This window comes from Rhipicephalus microplus, chromosome 1 (assembly GCF_043290135.1).
Source record: "Rhipicephalus microplus isolate Deutch F79 chromosome 1, USDA_Rmic, whole genome shotgun sequence".
NCBI lineage: Eukaryota > Metazoa > Arthropoda > Arachnida > Ixodida > Ixodidae > Rhipicephalus > Rhipicephalus microplus.
Genome location: NC_134700.1, coordinates 254,478,532 through 254,496,498, shown reverse-complemented (window position 1 = coordinate 254,496,498; position 17,967 = coordinate 254,478,532). Strand labels below are relative to the sequence as shown.

Sequence of the window (17,967 nt, the reverse complement as noted above, 5' to 3'; positions counted from 1 at the left end):
TATAAGGTCTAGTCTCATATTGTGCTGTATGAAGCAGCCTCCATGCAGACAGACATTCATGATAGCAGACGCATCACAACAGTACAATTTTGTTGCTAAAAGTGGAAAAGCGCTACAGCCTCGAAGAAAAAAAAAATGATATGGAGTCTAATACCCCTGTCACACGGCAAATCTTGTGTCATTTACAGCAAATGACATAAAACTGACCTAATGTCATTTTGCATAGGAGAGTTAACTACCAATACCGCACTCATGCCATGTTTTTGCTCAGCCCAAGTCAAGCAGTGCCTGGTACTAACTCAAGACTGCTGCACACAACATTCACCAAAAGACACACGAATCATAGAACAGCGACCATGCGTATGCAGCTTCAATATAAAAAAACATTTAATGCCACGTCATCTGAATAAAATTCTTATGCATTCTGCTCATGCATAGTCCATAACTGTAAAAACAAGCAAGGCTGGAGGCCTTTGAAATGAGTGCCAATTACCAATCAACTTGAATCCTCATCTGACTGGAGGTACTCCTCAGGATCTGCAGAAATAGCTGAAAGAGAGAATTGACAATCTTAGTCTTATTCACTTACTTGGCTCTACCCTGAATTTTGCAATTTGTACATTTCTGTCACTTTGCAGAGGATAATCATCTTGGACCACTATATTATGCATTCAAATGAATAACCTCATCACTGAATAGGTGATAATAGCATACATGTTCTTATTGTTGCTCAATTACCAGCATTTTATGGGCCAAGGCAACATATATGCAGCCTTATACATGTTGGCACTAACAGCACTCTGTCTGCAACACATTTTCGCGTCAAGTGCAGTTGATTGATGAATAGCCATTGCAATGAAATACCATGGGCGGATTCCAGCGATAGTGAGTAAAGGATAAATATGTGGATTAATTAGCACTTTGGTTCACCACGTTACGAACCAAAAAAGGAATGGAAAAGTTGGTGCACCATCTGAATGAGGCCTTCCCCTTAATGAAGTAGTACAAAAATAGGTTGTTACAGAGTTTCAAATTGGGTTCTGCATTTGCAGTACATGTACTGTGTGTCTTGTGGCATCTGCAACGTCACGAGTTATATTTCTAGACTCGGCAGACTGTCTTACAGTTTCTGCCGTTTGTTCTTTGATGCAGCTGCCCATAGTAGCTCATTGTTCAAGTCATGGAGCTTTGAATAGGTGCCGACACGAATTTCGAGGCCGCGACAGCTTGCGGGGTCGATTCCTGTGAACATGCATATATCATCTCCTAATTCTCAAAATCAAGTATAGCTAGGCAGGTAATTTATATTAATATTCACTTTAGCATGTGCGATCCAGTGCCACATGCTGCACCTTGCAACTTCAACATCATCTAAGGTGGCCTGCGACTTGAAGGCGATCCCGAACTTCTAGACGTCACCACTGCGGCTGAGCTGACAGCTGTTGCAACCAGTGTGATGATGTCACTGTCGCACTTGCGCTTTTGCTGTGCTTGCACCAGCAGCAGGGTGGCTAGAATTGGGAAGTGTGAAAACCGGTCGCTCCAAGGTGGCTCCCGCTCGCAAGCTTGCAGCGGTGGCGCTGTAGTCGGAGACGCTGCCAGCTTTCTTCGTTGCAATGTACCCGCGATGGTCGTTTAAGTTTTTCGCCAGTACAACAGTTTTTTTTTTTTCAAAGTAAATATCAAACAGCAATTTCACCTAATATGAATACACGCATCTTTCGCTGAACGAACATTCCATTAGAGCGATGTTTTCGGCAGAGCGTCATTCCGACAGCACCGCTCTTTATATGCTTGGTGAAACCAAAATGGTTTTATTTTCTATAACATTGAAGTACGTCTTAACGAAGTCAAAAAAAAAAGCTTGCTCTAGTGGAACGTGGTATATCTTTGACTACGTTAGTTTGTCAAAACCTTGTGCTAACCCGCGATAGATTGTGACGTTTGCTGCTAAATCTGCTTGGACAGTGCAAATTACCGAGTGAGGTGACGCATTGCTATTTTCTCAATGCTGGACTTGTATTACATTTGAGGCAGTATTCTGAAACATGTGTAGAAACTGAGACAATGCTTAGTTTTATGGCTGCAACAAAATTTATTACAGTAAGTCACTAACGTACATATTTTTACATGACATAAGGCTTCAATCGCTTGACATTTTTCTCGCTTATTGCTTGATTCAGACCCTTAAAAAAAGAACTCTCGTCGCGCAAAATATTCTGACCACTTCTTTGTTCAACTATTTGCAATGTTCAACGCAGCCAATTTCTGGAAACTGCTTTGAGATCGTAAAAGACTGGCTACTAAATTCGAATGCGCGCACACTGCGCTAAACACATATGTCAACTTGGTTTTTGTAGTCTCTACAAGGTTTTACAGAGACTCTGACGGATACAGAAGTCTCCTTAGATCCCAATCTCTAGTCGCCTGCCTTGGCAGCTCGTCGAGTCATTTGGGCAATCCTCCAACGTGCTAGGGTTATTGGGTCACTTCTTCAATTGCTGGTACGTAGTCCAATGAAGCAGCATTTTGTATTTTTCGTTCTTTAGGAAAACTCTTCGATATATATTTGGGCACGCTTGGGAATAAGGTAAGTACAGCATCATCTCTTAAACTAGTCTTGTCATGCTGCCTTCTTTCTGTCCTTCCACAATGTGCACAAATTCAGGCGCGCTGAATCTAAAACCTAGTGAGAAGACATAATTTTCAGGTAAATAAATGTATTTATCGAAAAGCAATGGCCGAGGTGTTAAGAGCGCCACAAAGTGTTCAATATCTCCACTTGCCAATGCCTTGCACACATGCACACAAGTCTTTTCTGCCCTTAAATTCAATACATTTACCATGCATCGAAATGTTTTTCCCTGACGGCGGTATTCTCCTGGAGCGCTTTGCCCGCCCTTGCGATGGTGCGCTCCGTTTTTGCTAACCTGTCTTTGCATGCCAGAGCGCACAAAAAGAAGGGAAAAATTTTTAGCGCACGATCTGTATCCCGCGTTGCACCCACAAAAAAAAGTCCGCAGCGTTTTTTTTTTTTTTTCTTTGCAGGAGCCCTTTAGTCTTTTAAGAGAAAACACAACAAAGTTGTCGCACCATGTGGAACACAAACGATGCTGAGAAGCACTTGCCGCGAGTGACCAGCAGCCTCCCCCGGCATACACTGCACCTGCAGCCGCCTCCGCCGCGCTAGTAGCCACGCCAGGAGCAGCGCCTCCGATCACCGCGCTAAATCTCGACCTAGCGGAGATCTCATGCACCGGGGCGCCGCTCGGCAAGGGAAACACGGCTCGCTTTTTACACCTCTCCATTCTAGCCACCCTACCAGCAGGCTGCTATTTTCCGGCTGCTCATGAGCCTGTGGCGAAGGTTTAAAAGCTTCCAGAAAGTTTTTACCAGTCGACGATGATGATAACAACAATGACAGTGCAGCACATGTGGCTTGTGAAAGCTCACCATTAGATGTTGCAAACAGTGTGCAAGTGTGCCACAGTTTGGTGTGTTGTTTCAATGCTAAATGGAGAGAGAAAGGAACGTCTTTGTTCACAAAAGCATGGAGAAGGAGGGTGTAGAAGGAACCCCTAGTCCAGGGTGCCTAGGACGACTTCAGCGACAAGTCGGGCCCACTATGTCGGAGCTCGGAGGACCTCGGGAGGTTCATCGCGGAGAGCATCATCCCACAGCTCCTCGTTACGTAAAGGGTGAAGGAAAGCAGGTAAGGGAGGAAAGATGTTCGCAGTGCACTCGATCGAGACATGGAAGGACGTGGGCGAGTTTCCACAGTCGGGGCAACGGTCTGCATAGCACTGCGGGTAGAATTTATGAAGTGATACTAGATTGGGAAATGTTTTAGTCTGTAGCTGGCATAACGCTACTGCCTCATCTCACGAGAAAGATGGCGGTGGGCCGCTCTCAGTGCGACGGACGTTCCCGTAGTGATGAAGAATGTCGTAAGTGAGAAGAGGATCCCCCCACTCTGAAATGGTCGCCTTGCTGGGCCGCCCGAAGGGAAAATTCGTGGGCAACAGGGTGTGCGCGTTCATTGCCCGGCAGAGAGGCATGACCAGGAGTCCAGAGTAAGCGGGCGTGAAAAGTACTATTTGACTCAGAGGATTTTGATTGAGAATTCGGTGGGCCGCTTTTGGGATGCAATGTGCTGATAGGAAGGCCCGACATTCCTGTTGCGAGTCTGTCAATATGTAGACCTCACTGTGAACACGGATAGCGTATCGTATCGCTAGAGAGACTCCAAGAATTACGCAGTGAGCGGCATGTGTCCCACGCATTGCAGCCAAGTCTTGCAGATTATCGGTGGCATCTAGCACTACTAAGGTGTAACCTTTGCGAGTTCGGGCTGTGTCCATGTAAAGAGCATGCGATTCTGTGATGTCTTCGAGCATACAGCTGAGGTATTGTACGCAGGATTTTCACCGGCCCTTGTCACGCTGGGGGTGCACGTTACGTGGTAAGGGATGAACAGTTAGTATTTTCCGTATCGCAGGCGATAAGGGCGTGGGGTGGGTTTCAATGTCAAGTAGTGGGACGGGATATCTGAGGCGTGAGAGGAATTGCGGCCAGTAGGGGTGGGTAGGAGGCATTAGCGCTGACTGACCCAATCTGCCTCGAGCAGCTCGCTTAGTGTGTTGTGTTTCCCCAACTTAAGAAGAAGTGTGCAAGTGTAGTTCGGAACGCCGTGGGCCAGCTTTGCGGATCATGGCGCCTATGCTTAGTTGTGATTGGGTCAACTGCTGAAAGGGCAAGTGACATGTCAGCCAGCTGATCACGCAGGCCTCCACCAAAAGCAGCGAATCTTCTTCAAGCCCTGAGCGCCGATTTGAAACTCACCGGATCATGGACAGTATTTGGTCAGCTTGTCATAAAAGGCCAACGATGTAGTTAGCTTTGCCATCCGCTTGAACATATAGTACAAGGATGTGGGCACGAGGGACATATGGTGTGGGTATGCCATTCACATGCACAATGATTGGGGAAGGAGGGCTACTGCTTCGGGAGCGAATGACGCTGAGCTCCAATTTTTGAGAAGCACATTGCAGGCCTCCTTTTTTAGCGTACTTAATAATAGTATCCTGCTTTATGCAGTCGGTCCTGGATGGCTCCATCAGAGCCCCGTGTCGACCAGATAGTGATGACATTCGCATTAATAGCATGGGCGACATCAGGTCTCTAGTCGAGCAAGCAGGGAAGCTCTGCCAATGCAATACTAAATAATGTAGGGGAAAGAACGAAGCCGTGTGGTGTCCCACGTCCTGTAAGGTGGATCGTACCACACCGATGCAGTACCATTCCCACAGTGGCTGTACGATCACAAAGAAATGAGCAGATGTAGTTAGCCATTAGAGTTTTACAATGCGACAAGGATGAGGTCGTGTTCAAAATGATCAAAGGCCCCCTTCAAGTCTAAAGCAACGAGGCGCAAAAAGGAGGCCCTAGGACTGCCTCCCATAGCCATAACAGTACATCTTTCACCGATAGATGAGCTCGGTACCCGAATCGAGAATGCGCGAAGAAGGATTGCTGTTCTAGAAGGGCTGCAGACGTCACAAGAGTACATGCTCCATCAACTTGCCAATGCAGGAGGTTAGGGATATGGGACGTAGGTTTCGAACCTGAACTGGTTCGCCCGGCTTGGGAATCAACGAAATATCGGCGTGTCACCAGGCTTGGGGAAACGTACCTTGGCGCCAATATTCATTGAATATACCGGTGAGGTGGGTGATATCCACATCACTAAGGTCGCGGAGTGTAATGAACCGAATGTGGCCTGCTCCCGATGCCGTGTTACGATGTAGATCTTGTAACACTACCCGTACTTCCTCAATCGTGATATCTGTACCAACAACTTATGTATCTCGCCTACATGGGGATAGTCAGGGTAATGAGGTGTTGGGCGTGTCGGAATGAAATGTTTTTCGAGCTCACTGAGAAGTCTCGAGGGGTCGTCACAATACTAGTGTGTTAGGATGTGTGACTGTTGAAATGTTTTGTTTTCGTGGTGATGGGGTCTGTGAGGGATCGAAGAATTGACTATGTTTTTTCGGCGCCTAATGTTCCTGAAAGCCGGTTGCAGAATCTTCGCCAGTTATTTCTGGTGAGGGCCGCTGCATATTCTTGAGATTCCCGCATAATTTGATCTATTCTTTTTCTCAGTTTGCGATTCAGACGGCGTTTCCATCTCCGTGTCAGTCCTCTCCTTGCGTCCAAAAGATGAAGCAAATGTGGGTCAATGTCTGGTGTTTCAATGGTAGTACATAATGTGCACATGGTGGCCTTTATATCTTGAGTGAGAGAGTCAAGCCATCGCTCGTAACCTTGACCCTCAGGTGGGTACCGGCAACGTTCCCTGAATTCGACCCAGTCTGTAATGTGTAAACGGCGCTCGGTGCTCCAGGCACCATGAAGTGGTAGAATGGTTGCCACAATATAGTGGTTGCTGCCAAGGTGCTCCTCTAGAGGACCATGCGCTACCACCAGGGCCGTATTGCGTACAAAGGTGAGGTCAGGGCCGGTGTCACGTGATATACTGTTGCAAATATGAGTGGGGTGCTCTGGGTCAGTTAGCAAAGTGTATCTCATGTTATAAATATCATTCCACAAGTGTGTTTCTTTGGCCTGAGATTCGACATAACCCCAAACTGCATGTGGACCGTTACAATCCCTGCACACCACATGAACCAGTCCAAAACTCCCAAATTCCATGAGGAGGCAGTGAAAGCAGTGCGTATGCAAACAGGGGAAACTGTACACATTTAGTAAAAACAAGCTTTCACTGTTAGAGCTTTGCATAATTATTTCGATTATTTGGTGAGGAATGTCACTACTAGTGGTATGCACGCTAGAAGTGACATGTTGCAAAACTAGGGCTCCCACAAGAGGAGAGGCACCCAAGAGCGGGTGGTAGCCTGATAAACAAGGCGGACAATTTGGTTCTTGTAAGAGGATAACATCAGGAGCATCAGTGGATGCGGCTACGTACTGCTGTAGGGAATTCCGCATTTGGCGGAATACCCTGCAGTTCCATTGCCACACCACTAGTTGTGGCGTGTCACGCGACGCCATCCTCATTGCGGTGTGAAACGGAAGAGCGTGCGCAAAGGTGTGAGCGCTGTGCACTCGCATTGGATGCTGACAGCCGAGAGATTTGATCAAGTTTAGCCTCGGTAGTTGGCACCGTGGTGGTACGTGCGAGCGTGCATTCTATACATAACTGGACGTGCTACATAATCTCAATTTGAAGGATTTCCACGCGCCATTATATCATGTCGAGTGCAGCCTGCATACTGGTGCCCATTTCTGCTACCAGCGCGTCCATTTGCTTTCGCAGGCAATCACAACGGGCCTCCATGTCTCGATGTAGGTGTGCTATTTCCGCGAGAGAATCGGGGATCGGAGATTTAGCGATCTGAGGGGACGTGGTGGGGAGTGATTGGCGGGACAGAGCAAGCTGTGCGAGACTATCTACCTGGCCTACCTCCCGAGAAGCCACCTCGGTTGCGTTCTGTTCTGGGGCCCGCTGCTGCTTGTAGAAAGCGTGTACCCCCTTGACAACAGGTTCACTCTACAAAGCCTTCTGGTAGGGTTGTCGTGTAGATGGGGAAGGAGCGCGCATCTCCGATGGACGCCGTGATTCTTCGCAAGAGCAGAAGCGGGACTTGAGGCGAGTCTGGGATTGGGAGCAGGTCCGGGACTTGAAGCGGGTCCGGGACTTAGAGCGGGTCTTTGACTTGCGGCGTGATTTCGATCAGCTCTCGGTGCGCGACTCTTCTGCCTTCATTGGGGTACGTGAATGGCGGGTTTCGGCTGTCTAGCTTGACACGGTATAGTCACTGGAGGGTTGGAGTTCACGCAGTTTATTTTTGAGGGCTTTCCGCACCCATGCCTTGTTGAGTGCCTGCCTCTCACGCAGAGGGCAGTTTAGATCTGTCGTAGGGTGAAGTCCGTCACAGGATTTGCAGTGGGGAGTGCACGGATGCGACTGGGTGAGGTTGTCGGCGCCGCACGTCGGGCATATGACGTCTGGTGTAGGGCAATGGTCATTCCGATGGCACAGCTTTAGGCAAATCTTGCAAACCACTTGTCGGGAGCGATGGGGGTAACAACGCTGTTTGGCCCCGTAGAAGCGTACGTAGCGAGAGACCTTCAACCCTTCGAAAGTGACCAAAGCAATGTTGGTCTGACCCATCATGCCCGCTTGAAGTATTTGGGTTGCAGGAGCCACAAGTTCAACCTATCCAGGCAAAGCCCTCCATGAGGACGCAGAATGATCTTTTAATCGTGTATAGGGAGTCGAGGAAGATGCTGGTTCCCACTCTGCTTGTGTACATTGCGCTGAGAGAAGCCCGGGACGCTCTCGCTTAGTATAGTTTCCAAGAGGGCGGCGGCATTCTTCGTCACCGCCGACGACCCTTGCTCATTGGAAGACGGCGTTACGGTGGTTGAATGCTCCATAGACAGAGCCATGAGTTGGCTGAGAGTCCTTCGCACTGATGCATGCTTCGGGCTCGTAGTATGGGACGCGCAAACGACGCCGCAGAAGCGGCAGCCGCGGCGGCTCGCCTCAGAGAGTCGGAGTCCCACGCATGGATGGACGAAAGATCAACTGCGACAAGCTTAGCTTCGGTGAGGTCATAGCCACTTGTTGAGTTGAAAGGTACCACCATTTAGACGAAAAGTCTCACAGTCGAAAAATGCACATGATGCAGGCAAAGAAACGGGGAGCGTTGCACGAGACGCTGGGGCGTGTCTCCCGCAAACACAGGAGCTCCGAACAGCACGTCCGCTCTGCACGAACGCTAGAGCCAGACCCTCCAATACTAAATGGAGTTAGTTGTACCCGGTGACTTGTCGTCTGGGCGCTCCCAAACCATAACTGAGATTGGTCGGTAACAGGAATTAATTATCTGCTACACACAGCAGCAAACTGTGTGCAATGTTTTAACTAACAGACTCCCAGCAGCATATTGCAGCAAAGAACGCCAAATGAAAATTTTTGTATCAGTACCCCTTTAACAGCGGCTTTAAAATTATATTTCGGTGGCATGAATGGGGTATGAATGAATCACTCGGGGTATGAATGAATCACTGTATGCACTCCAACCCCATTTTCACAGGTTTAATGTCAGCTTGTGCAATACTGTAAGAGGAGTGAATCACCGACATTTCACAACCGCTGGATCAAAAGCTGTTATTACGGCTCCAACCTCAAGCGCCACTCCTTCACCGTGAGGCCATTCTGCCATGACGCAACTCTTGCTGAAGCCACTCTCTGAAACTCTGCACTACGAGTTTCGCAGAGTGGGCTTCTGCTAACAAAATTTGAACCATAGTTCAGAGTTTTGGACAGAAGCTCACTCCGCACTCCTGAGAATGGCAATGCTGCTGTGTATGCTGTGGTCAAGAGTTTTGGTTGCATCAACAATGGTGATCACCCTGCTGTGTGACTATCCATAAATCGGTACTAAGAAATCACTCTCATACATTATGTCACGTGTATATACGATTATCCTTTCCCTAAAATCATGGTTTCTGCACTATGCTCACATTAAAGTGTGGACACCACAGCTACGAGTCATAGCTGCAACTGCGCACTCCTACGTGCAATACAGATTGATTGATTGATATGTGGAGTTTAACGTCCCAAAACCACCATATGATTATGAGAGACGCCGTAGTGGAGGGCTCCGGAAATTTCGACCACCTGGGGTTCTTTAACGTGCACCCAAATCTGAGCACACGGGCCTACAACATTTCGGCCTCCATCAGAAATGCAGCCGCCGCAGCCGGGATTTGAACCTGCAACCTGCGGGTCAGCAGCCGAGTACCTTAGCCACTAGACCACCGCGGCGGGGCACGTGCAATACAGAAGCCACAGAGCTATTGTAGTAGGTCTGCACGTTTTTTTTTGTTTGTATTTTATCAGTTTAGCCTCTCTTCAATCATCCATACACTAATATTATCTTTCCACATTTTCCCTCAAATGCAGTTTTCAAAAAAAAAAAAGAAAGCAGCTCCTGTAAAGAAAATTATATAGGAAATGACACAAGAAATTCCAATTCTGAAGAACTAATTGTTTAATAAAGACAGAGAAACACACAAGGATGCAGTTTAGATCTAGTATGCCAATTCTTTTGCAGCACCCCAGCCATCCAGAATGCTCCTATATTTTGAAGGTCAGTCCTGTGTTCACTGTTGCAACCTAAACGTGTCTCCACATTTAGTGTCAGCTCGACCCTGCTGAAGACATTATTTGACTGTATGCCTGGTAGGGCTGTGTTTCTGGTAGCTATTTCTGATGATTATTCCACATCAAGGCTGGCAGTGGGCTGCACGTTCTCACCAATGCCATGATTTCGTGCGGCGGGACTTTGACACAAGCTGCACTCATGGCTCTTTGAGTGTCATTTGACGCCAGCTACAATGCCACGTTCACTGTCAGTCTCTTCTGGCAAACACTGATGCACGACAGCTGCCTCAGAACAGGTGTGGAAGCCCTTCACAGCTTCGCGTATTGTTGGCATTGATTCATGCAGTGATGCACTGATTTGTTTCACGTAATTCATAATCTATCCTTTAGGACAATAAAAAGTTAACAGAAAGACCAAGACATTTTTCTCTATATTTTATACCAATCCAAAAAATCTTGAATAAGAAAATGAAAAAAAAAAAACTGTATATGATAGCAAGCAAAAGGATTACTCACAGGTTCTTTGAGGTGACTTCAGTAAGGCAACAGTTTCTGGATCACTTGCAAGTTCAAGTGGCATTCTTCCTTCTGTGTTCTTAAGATTTTTGTTCGCCCCTACACTTGGCATATAAAAGAGGTACAGGTTACAACTTGTCATTAGCATTGCCAATGGAGGTTTCTGAAAGGCCCAACCTTGCCAACAGAACATTTAGTAGTTTACGTGCATATACATATGTGCACAAATACATGACAAATTGCATGCAAGGTGTGTGGAGCCCCCCATGAAATAAAATTCAGGCTACATCCTTGTAAGTAGCGGAAATGCCACAAACCTGCAGTGAGCAGCATTTTTACAATGTTGCTATGTCCCTTCCAAGCGCTGGAATGGAGTGGTGTGTCGCCAAGTTTGTTCTGCAGAAGAGAAATCCCAACATGAGTCTTGATTAGCTAGCTCTAGCCTTTACCTTTTGTAACTGCTACAACAACCCATTAGTTTAAAAAACACATTCACCTTTAGACATCTCTACCTCTTCCCATTTACGTACGTTCACATGCTAATAGTAGCACAATTATCGCAGACTAACAATACTAAACCCCTCAATTGTTATCCTTTGCTGCCCTATATCTGATTGTGTCAGTTTCTTTTGTTCCTTCATTTCACCAGCTGTGCATACTTTTTTTGCTCATTTTACTTGTCACCACCTCGTAAAGCACCATTATATCATCATCAGCCTGTTTATGTCCCCTGCAAGACGAAAGCCTCTCCCAATGATTGTGATGACCTCTAAGTGCGCCACGGCACAGCAGGTGACACTGCCAGCACGTCGCAGACTGACATTTCTTTCCCTCCTTGTGCACCGCCAACGAATGCGCAGAGAGGGAGAGGAAAGTGGAACCAGTCCCCGAAGCTACAGAGTTGAACGAACAATAAAGTAAGATTGGATCAAGGCTCTGAGCAACACGCTTCGTCTCTACATCGCTAACGCGTGCCAACATGATATTGGGAGAGGCCTAACCCTATTCTGTGTGAGAATTTTGTTTCAATTTCGTCAGGAATCACCTAGCGACAGAAAAACGCAGCACACATGAAAGATACTTAAGGGACAAGTGCCACTTACCACTGTTTTTAGCACAACATCGTCATGAAACATATATTATACCTGTTCCATTGCCGGCAGTGCAATTTAAAAGCTGAGCTAAACAAATCCGCTGTAGTGATAGCACAAGGACCAGCGCACGTGTAAAACTGCAGAAGTTCTTCAAATAAAAGTGAAAGACAGATGCAGGAGCCGGCCTTCAATTACTCCCACTGATGTTGAGGTTTCATATCTATGGCATATGTGATTAGATTCTTGGTTGGGGTTGATAAAGATTTTGCTAATGTGTTTGTTTATGTTGATATATGCCATTTGCAAGACAGCGCTTGTGCCGTGTACTCTCTTACATTCTGAGTCCTTTTTTTGCTGACTGTTATCAACGTGTTCCAATCAACCAAATTTGCAACATTACGTTACTTCCTTTGTGCTTGCATAGGCTTGACGACCATCTAATCTCTCCGGTCGCCCCCTCCCATACCCCTTCCCCTTTTGTGTGACCCCTTGAAGAGCATCCTTATTTATTTATTGTTTTATTATTCATTTATTGTTACTGTAAACCATTAAATATTTATACTCATTAAAAATCCTGAAAAGAAAATAAGCAGTTGCAAGAAGAAAAGCAAATAAACAAATACTGCCCACAATACAAGGACCTTATATGTCAAGCAATAATACACACCTGTACATCAACTTGAACGCCAGGTATGGACAGGAGCATTCGAGCACACTCGGTGTGACCTCCGTGTGCTGCCCAGTGCAATGCTGTGCATCCAGCCTTGTCGAGACTATTGACTGAAACCTGAAAATCGACATGGCAATATTATTCATTCAACTAACTGCACTGAAACACTTTTGAGACACTTTAGTGAACTATACTTAAGGACTTGTTTCTTTGATGGACATAACCTAGTTATACCAACAGACAGTAAAGCCAATGATGGTGCTGGAAACATTATTTGTAGTCTTTAGCTATAGTGCAATAATTACAACATAATTGAAAAAACTAAACTTGCTGCTGTTAGGGACTAAACAAACAACTTTCGTACAAAGCATCCAATGCTCTAGCGATTGAGCTACAGCAGTGGTCATCGGGCAGTTATTGGTCAGCTGCATGTTTAGAAGAGTATAACATTCTACAGGATGTCAGCTGGCACAAAGACTGTTCGACACTTGCCGTAATGGCTGCAAGTGGCGCTGGCTAACACTCTTGGAAATGCACACACAGGAATGCCAAAAAAGTGCACGGGAAATCGACTACTAAAGTAACTCAAGACAGTAGCACACCACAGATGTTAATTTCAGGTTGTAGATGTTGTCCCCACCAGTAGCAAGTTTATTTTTCATGCACTTCTTTTTTATTTATGTCGCAATCACCGTCATAAAACGCCGAGCAAGTGCCACCCCTGCAGTAAAGGATTTTCCGACCAGATTTGTGAGGAGGGTGCTTTCTCGGTCCCGGACCAGCCATTGGCACTTATTTGGTGCTTATTTCGGATCTCCCGAAAAAATGAGGGGGCGCACGCTTGGGTGGGGGCACCTGCTTGGCATTTTGTGGTACACCACAGGTAAAAACAACCAACACTCATCCTTATCGCCACCTTGCTTTCACTGTCTGTTGGTTTGACTGAATTAAACAAAGCTTTCTAAGTAATAACTGAATGCACCACATTTGAAGAAACATTGATCTCGGCTAAATGCCAATTGAATGAACATATATTATAATTTAGCAACTTATGAAATGGAACCTGGGCACTTGCTCCCCTCCCACGAGACACACCAGCAGTTGCCTCCCACTGCCCCTTTCTCAAGCAAAACCTTCCTTAAAGTCAAAACTAGTTTATTGCATCACTTCAGTGTTTGTTTAAAGTAACATTGCGCAGAACACAACCTCAATACAATGAGGTTTGATGCGCAACTGCCCTAGCAGTTACAGCCGATTTTGAAATCACTTAGACTGGAGCAGAGATGTCCAGTTGTGAGTATGAGTAAGCACGACTTGCATAACTGTTCAGGAATCACATTTCAAGGAGTAAGATATACAACCTTGTTGGAAAGGCATTCTTCTAGAAACTGCAGGTTGCCTCGTTTTGCTGATTCATGAAGAGGATGAAGAACTTCCTCTGCGTTTTCTTCAACTGCAGCCATAGAAAGCATTCAAATGAACAATCACTCTTACTAAATCCTTTCTTCAGAGCTGTACATAAGTGTTCTGTAATGGCAAGCATGTTATACATGATTTGTGTTCACACAAAGACCACCTAAACTTTTTATGCATTTTTATGACACATTATTGCTCATATTCCCTGCAATGCTTTCTGTACCCTATTACACAGTATTTAGAACTGCATAGCAGTATAACAATATCCGACAAGCAAAACTAAATTGAGTCTACACTCGCAAAATTGGCTAATGATTATTATAGTGACTGATTTGCCTCTGTAGAAAACATGCCTCTGGAAGCAGAAAGCATTTACTCACATATTGATTGTTACTTTATTTTGCCTAAAACAAACATTCTCTTTATAATGCTCTAGGTACCTGCACTTTTGTTCCCCCCCCTTTTTTTTTACAGCTCGCACACCTGTTTTTACAGTCTGCTCAAATCGCCACACAGCAGATATTCGACTCGCACTTCAGGCTCGGCAGTAGAAAATTACAGCTGCCAAACAACAGTGAATAACCTTTGCTCAAATAGATGCTGAAGAATACCAAGACATTCTCTTTATAATGCTCTAGGTACCTGCACTTTTGTTCCCCCCCCCTTTTTTTTTACAGCTCGCACACCTGTTTTTACAGTCTGCTCAAATCGCCACACAGCAGATATTCGACTCGCACTTCAGGCTCGGCAGTAGAAAATTACAGCTGCCAAACAACAGTGAATAACCTTTGCTCAAATAGATGCTGAAGAATACCAAGATATGTACATTAAACGGTCCCACATGTACATTGAACGGTCCCTGGTCCACTAAAAGAAGGAAGCACGTGCTTTTGCCACAAGCATATTTATTTTTGATTCTGCTTCACATAATGACTACTAGCAGCCACTGCCAAGGAATAAAGATTGTTGTACCTGTCTTCCAAGTAGTCAGTAAACAAGTCAGAAAACAGTGCCTCCAACACGAATCTGTCTTACCGTAATTACTCGGTATAAGCCCGGACCGACGTTCACACCGTGCTTTCCACCAGTTGGGATCAGACGTCATGTCGAAAACGTACAGCAAGTCCCCTTCTTCGAACGACAGCTCATCTTGCTGGGGACGAAACAAAGTAAAAAAAGTGTCAGTGGGCTATCGTGCGCACGACCCGCTGCGTTTCTTTGACGCATCACGTTATCCTTCGACAAGTTAACATCCGGTCAACCGTTATATCATATACCCATGATTGATTTGTGGGGTTTAACGTCCCAAAGCCACCATATGATTATGAGAGACGCCGTAGTGGAGGACTCCGGAAATTTTGTATATCATATACCCACCTGCTGAGCTTGGTACTTGTAGAGCGCCCGGAAAACTTTCACGCTACCTGCATATAACGCACAGGTTAGAGGTTAGAAACGTTTGCAAAAAATCGCTTCAGCAAGTTCGCCTTTTTTTTTTTTAAATCAATCCTCTATAAACAGACGACAGACGGGTGTGGCCTCATTAAAAAGGATGACATAACTTTCGCGCGAAGTCATTCATGTATATTTTGTCACCTTTGCTAGCCGTGAAACCTGCTCTCTTAATTATTTTTTTTTATTCGAGAGCTGCAATGAGTAAGAATCACAACGGCGCAAACGTGACGTTTGAGTTGACTCCAGAAGTTTGACGGTAGTTTAGTTTCGACGGTCGACCTTACCTGGTTTCGGTGGGGGCGGAGCTGGCCTAGACGGTTTGCTCGACATCGTGTGACAATTCTACCTTTCACTACTGCTTAGCAAAGTGTAGTCGCTTCGCGCATCGCAACCGGGTCTATTAATTCCCGCCGTGGATTGCCTTACAGCGGACGCTCAGTCAGCTACAATCACCTCATTCCGTGTTTCCGCCACTACTACCGCGGGTTCTGAACGTTTGTTTTGGTTGTTTTTAGTGGAGTGACGTCCTATGTTACATACTCATGTTGCATTTATGAGAAGTCCTGTTGGCACATTCATCGTACTACGTAAATTTCGATATAAAGGCATGGCTCAGGCTGAGCACCACGAACACGGTGAAAGAAATTTTAAATAAGACCGAATACGTTTTAAGCGCCGTAAAAACGGCTAGTTTCACTCTCATCTCGATAAAGCCGTGAGGCACGCCAGAGGCCGCCACGATAGAGAAAAATGGCGGCTTCCTTGAAGCGCTTTGCCGCTGCGTTTTCTGGGGTTTCGTTTCGCTTTCTTGCTGCCGAATGCGCTTGCCGAAATCAACCGTTGCGGCCGCCGACCGCGCGTAAAACTTGCGCACTATGCGCGTACCATAAGGACACTCTGTTGGAAAGAGGCCCTTTACTGCCTCCATCGGTACGGCTTGCCGGCCGATCGTCGAGTGGAGCTTGCTGGAACTGCTCCGAGCCCCTCGCGAAAAAAGATCTCGTCTGCCGGCGGTGCGAGAGTCCGCAGGAAGTGACCCACGCACCGAACTACTTCGAAGTATTTGACGAAGAGGCGAAATATGACATCGACGCCAGTAAGCTCCAGGGAAAGTTTCGACAGTTGCAGCGCTTGCTTCATCCCGACAAGTTTGCTGCCAAATCCAAGGTACGAATCCACTGTTGTTGTCTGGTCCGTGCGACTTGTACATTATTTAGACTTTCTAAAATATACCCTAGATTATCAACGTATCATGGTGCGCCGATTTCAACATTAATCGAGCTAAAATTCCTGTTTGGTCTTCGTTAACTTAGGCAATCTATTTTAGCGCGATTATAATGGTGCCGCGTGGGGGCTAGCCTCGGAAATGTTACTGGTACGCCTCTGCGTATCGCTTTCACACCATGCTGGTCGGTGGCCTTGTCAGAATTCTTTAATTTTGTTAAGAAGAATGAAGGAGTTTAACCCCCCCCCCCCCCCCGCCCCCAACCGGCTATGCCAGTGGTGTAGAGCTGTGCATTAGGCACTGCGCCGTGCTCCCGACCGGGCTGCAATTAGGTGCCTTTCCCCTCTTCTAACCACTACCACCACCACCACTACAGGAACATGCCACTGATGAGCATATGAGATCGCTAATGTCACCATGTTTCACGATTTACCAAGCGAAAGACTCGCCAAGTTTCGAACCATATGCGTTTTCTTGAAGTGTCCTTTATGCTGGCACACTAACAGTTTCTCTCTATTTACAGAAGGAGCAGGATCTCTCTGACAACCTGTCGGCACTGGTAAACCAGGCATACCAGACTCTGTCCAAGCCTGACAGTAGAGCCAAGTATTTACTCAAGGTTAGCGGGAAGAATCTCGACTCCGTGGTGCTGGACACTGCATTCTTAGGTCGCATGATGGAACTAAATGAGGAAGTGGCTTCTGTAGAAGAGCGGCGGGATCGGAAGTCGGCAGAAGAATATCTGAAAATTGTGCAAACTGAAGCTGAACAGGTGTCAAATCAGCTAAGTACGGCATTTCAAAAGGACAACCTTGACCAAGCTAGCATTGAATTAGCAAAGTTGAAATACCTTAGAAACATAGAGGGGAAGTTGAAAGAAGTCATAGAACAATAAAATACTATTTCAGTTAATGTTTGAGCCCAGTGGTATTCTCTCTATTTATTGCTCTGTATCTCCTTTCCTTTTTTGTGATTTAAGTATGGTATTTAATGTTGAAAATTCAGTAGAAATCCAGGAACTATGGTAGCAGGCAGCATTTGCCACGCTAAAGAGCAAACCAATGAAATTCCACAGATTCTACACTGTTGTAAGTTTATCACACAAGGGTAAGGCCAATTGGTGAAGTTATGCCTACTGCTTTATTCTTGCTTGCCAAACAAACTCTTGTTGTCATTTTTAATTGCAGAAATCCATTCAGTATATTCCAGAGCTCACCGTAAAATAGTTTAACAAACTGCGCATCATTTATCAGGTGACTCCTAACAAAGATGGCTGTGCACTGCAAGAGCTGCAGCCTGTTTGAACAAAGAAGCCCTATTTGCACAATGTCACTCAGGTCACTCCTAGGGTTATCAAATATTAGTACCCTAAAACTGCAGACCCAACAGCTTG

The 17,967-nt window shown here is 46.0% G+C and overlaps 2 protein-coding genes across 3 annotated transcripts; one reads left to right on the top strand and one right to left on the bottom strand.

Annotated features, from left to right (window-relative positions):
• Positions 1–369: 369 nt before the first annotated feature.
• Positions 370–15,983, bottom strand: LOC119186829 (osteoclast-stimulating factor 1). 2 transcript variants are annotated; one of them, XM_075893639.1, is made up of 8 exons: positions 15,890–15,983; positions 15,272–15,318; positions 14,930–15,047; positions 13,840–13,931; positions 12,476–12,595; positions 11,032–11,110; positions 10,715–10,813; positions 370–549 (listed from the first exon to the last, which is right to left on the bottom strand). In XM_075893639.1, the coding sequence occupies exons 1-8, from the start codon at positions 15,891–15,893 to the stop codon at positions 497–499; spliced, it is 612 nt and encodes a 203-aa protein (XP_075749754.1). In that variant the 5' UTR covers positions 15,894–15,983; the 3' UTR covers positions 370–496. The 2 variants fall into 2 exon arrangements, with proteins under 2 accessions (XP_075749754.1, XP_037291117.2); XM_037435220.2 differs by lacking the exon at positions 15,890–15,983 and adding an exon at positions 15,634–15,823.
• An 83-nt stretch (positions 15,984–16,066) lies between these two features.
• Positions 16,067–17,486, top strand: Hsc20 (iron-sulfur cluster co-chaperone protein HscB-like protein, mitochondrial). The gene is made up of 2 exons (XM_037435218.2): positions 16,067–16,516; positions 17,098–17,486. Exons 1-2 carry the CDS (start codon positions 16,100–16,102, stop codon positions 17,467–17,469), a joined length of 789 nt encoding a protein of 262 aa, XP_037291115.2. The 5' UTR covers positions 16,067–16,099; the 3' UTR covers positions 17,470–17,486.
• The last annotated feature ends 481 nt before the right edge of the window (positions 17,487–17,967 follow it).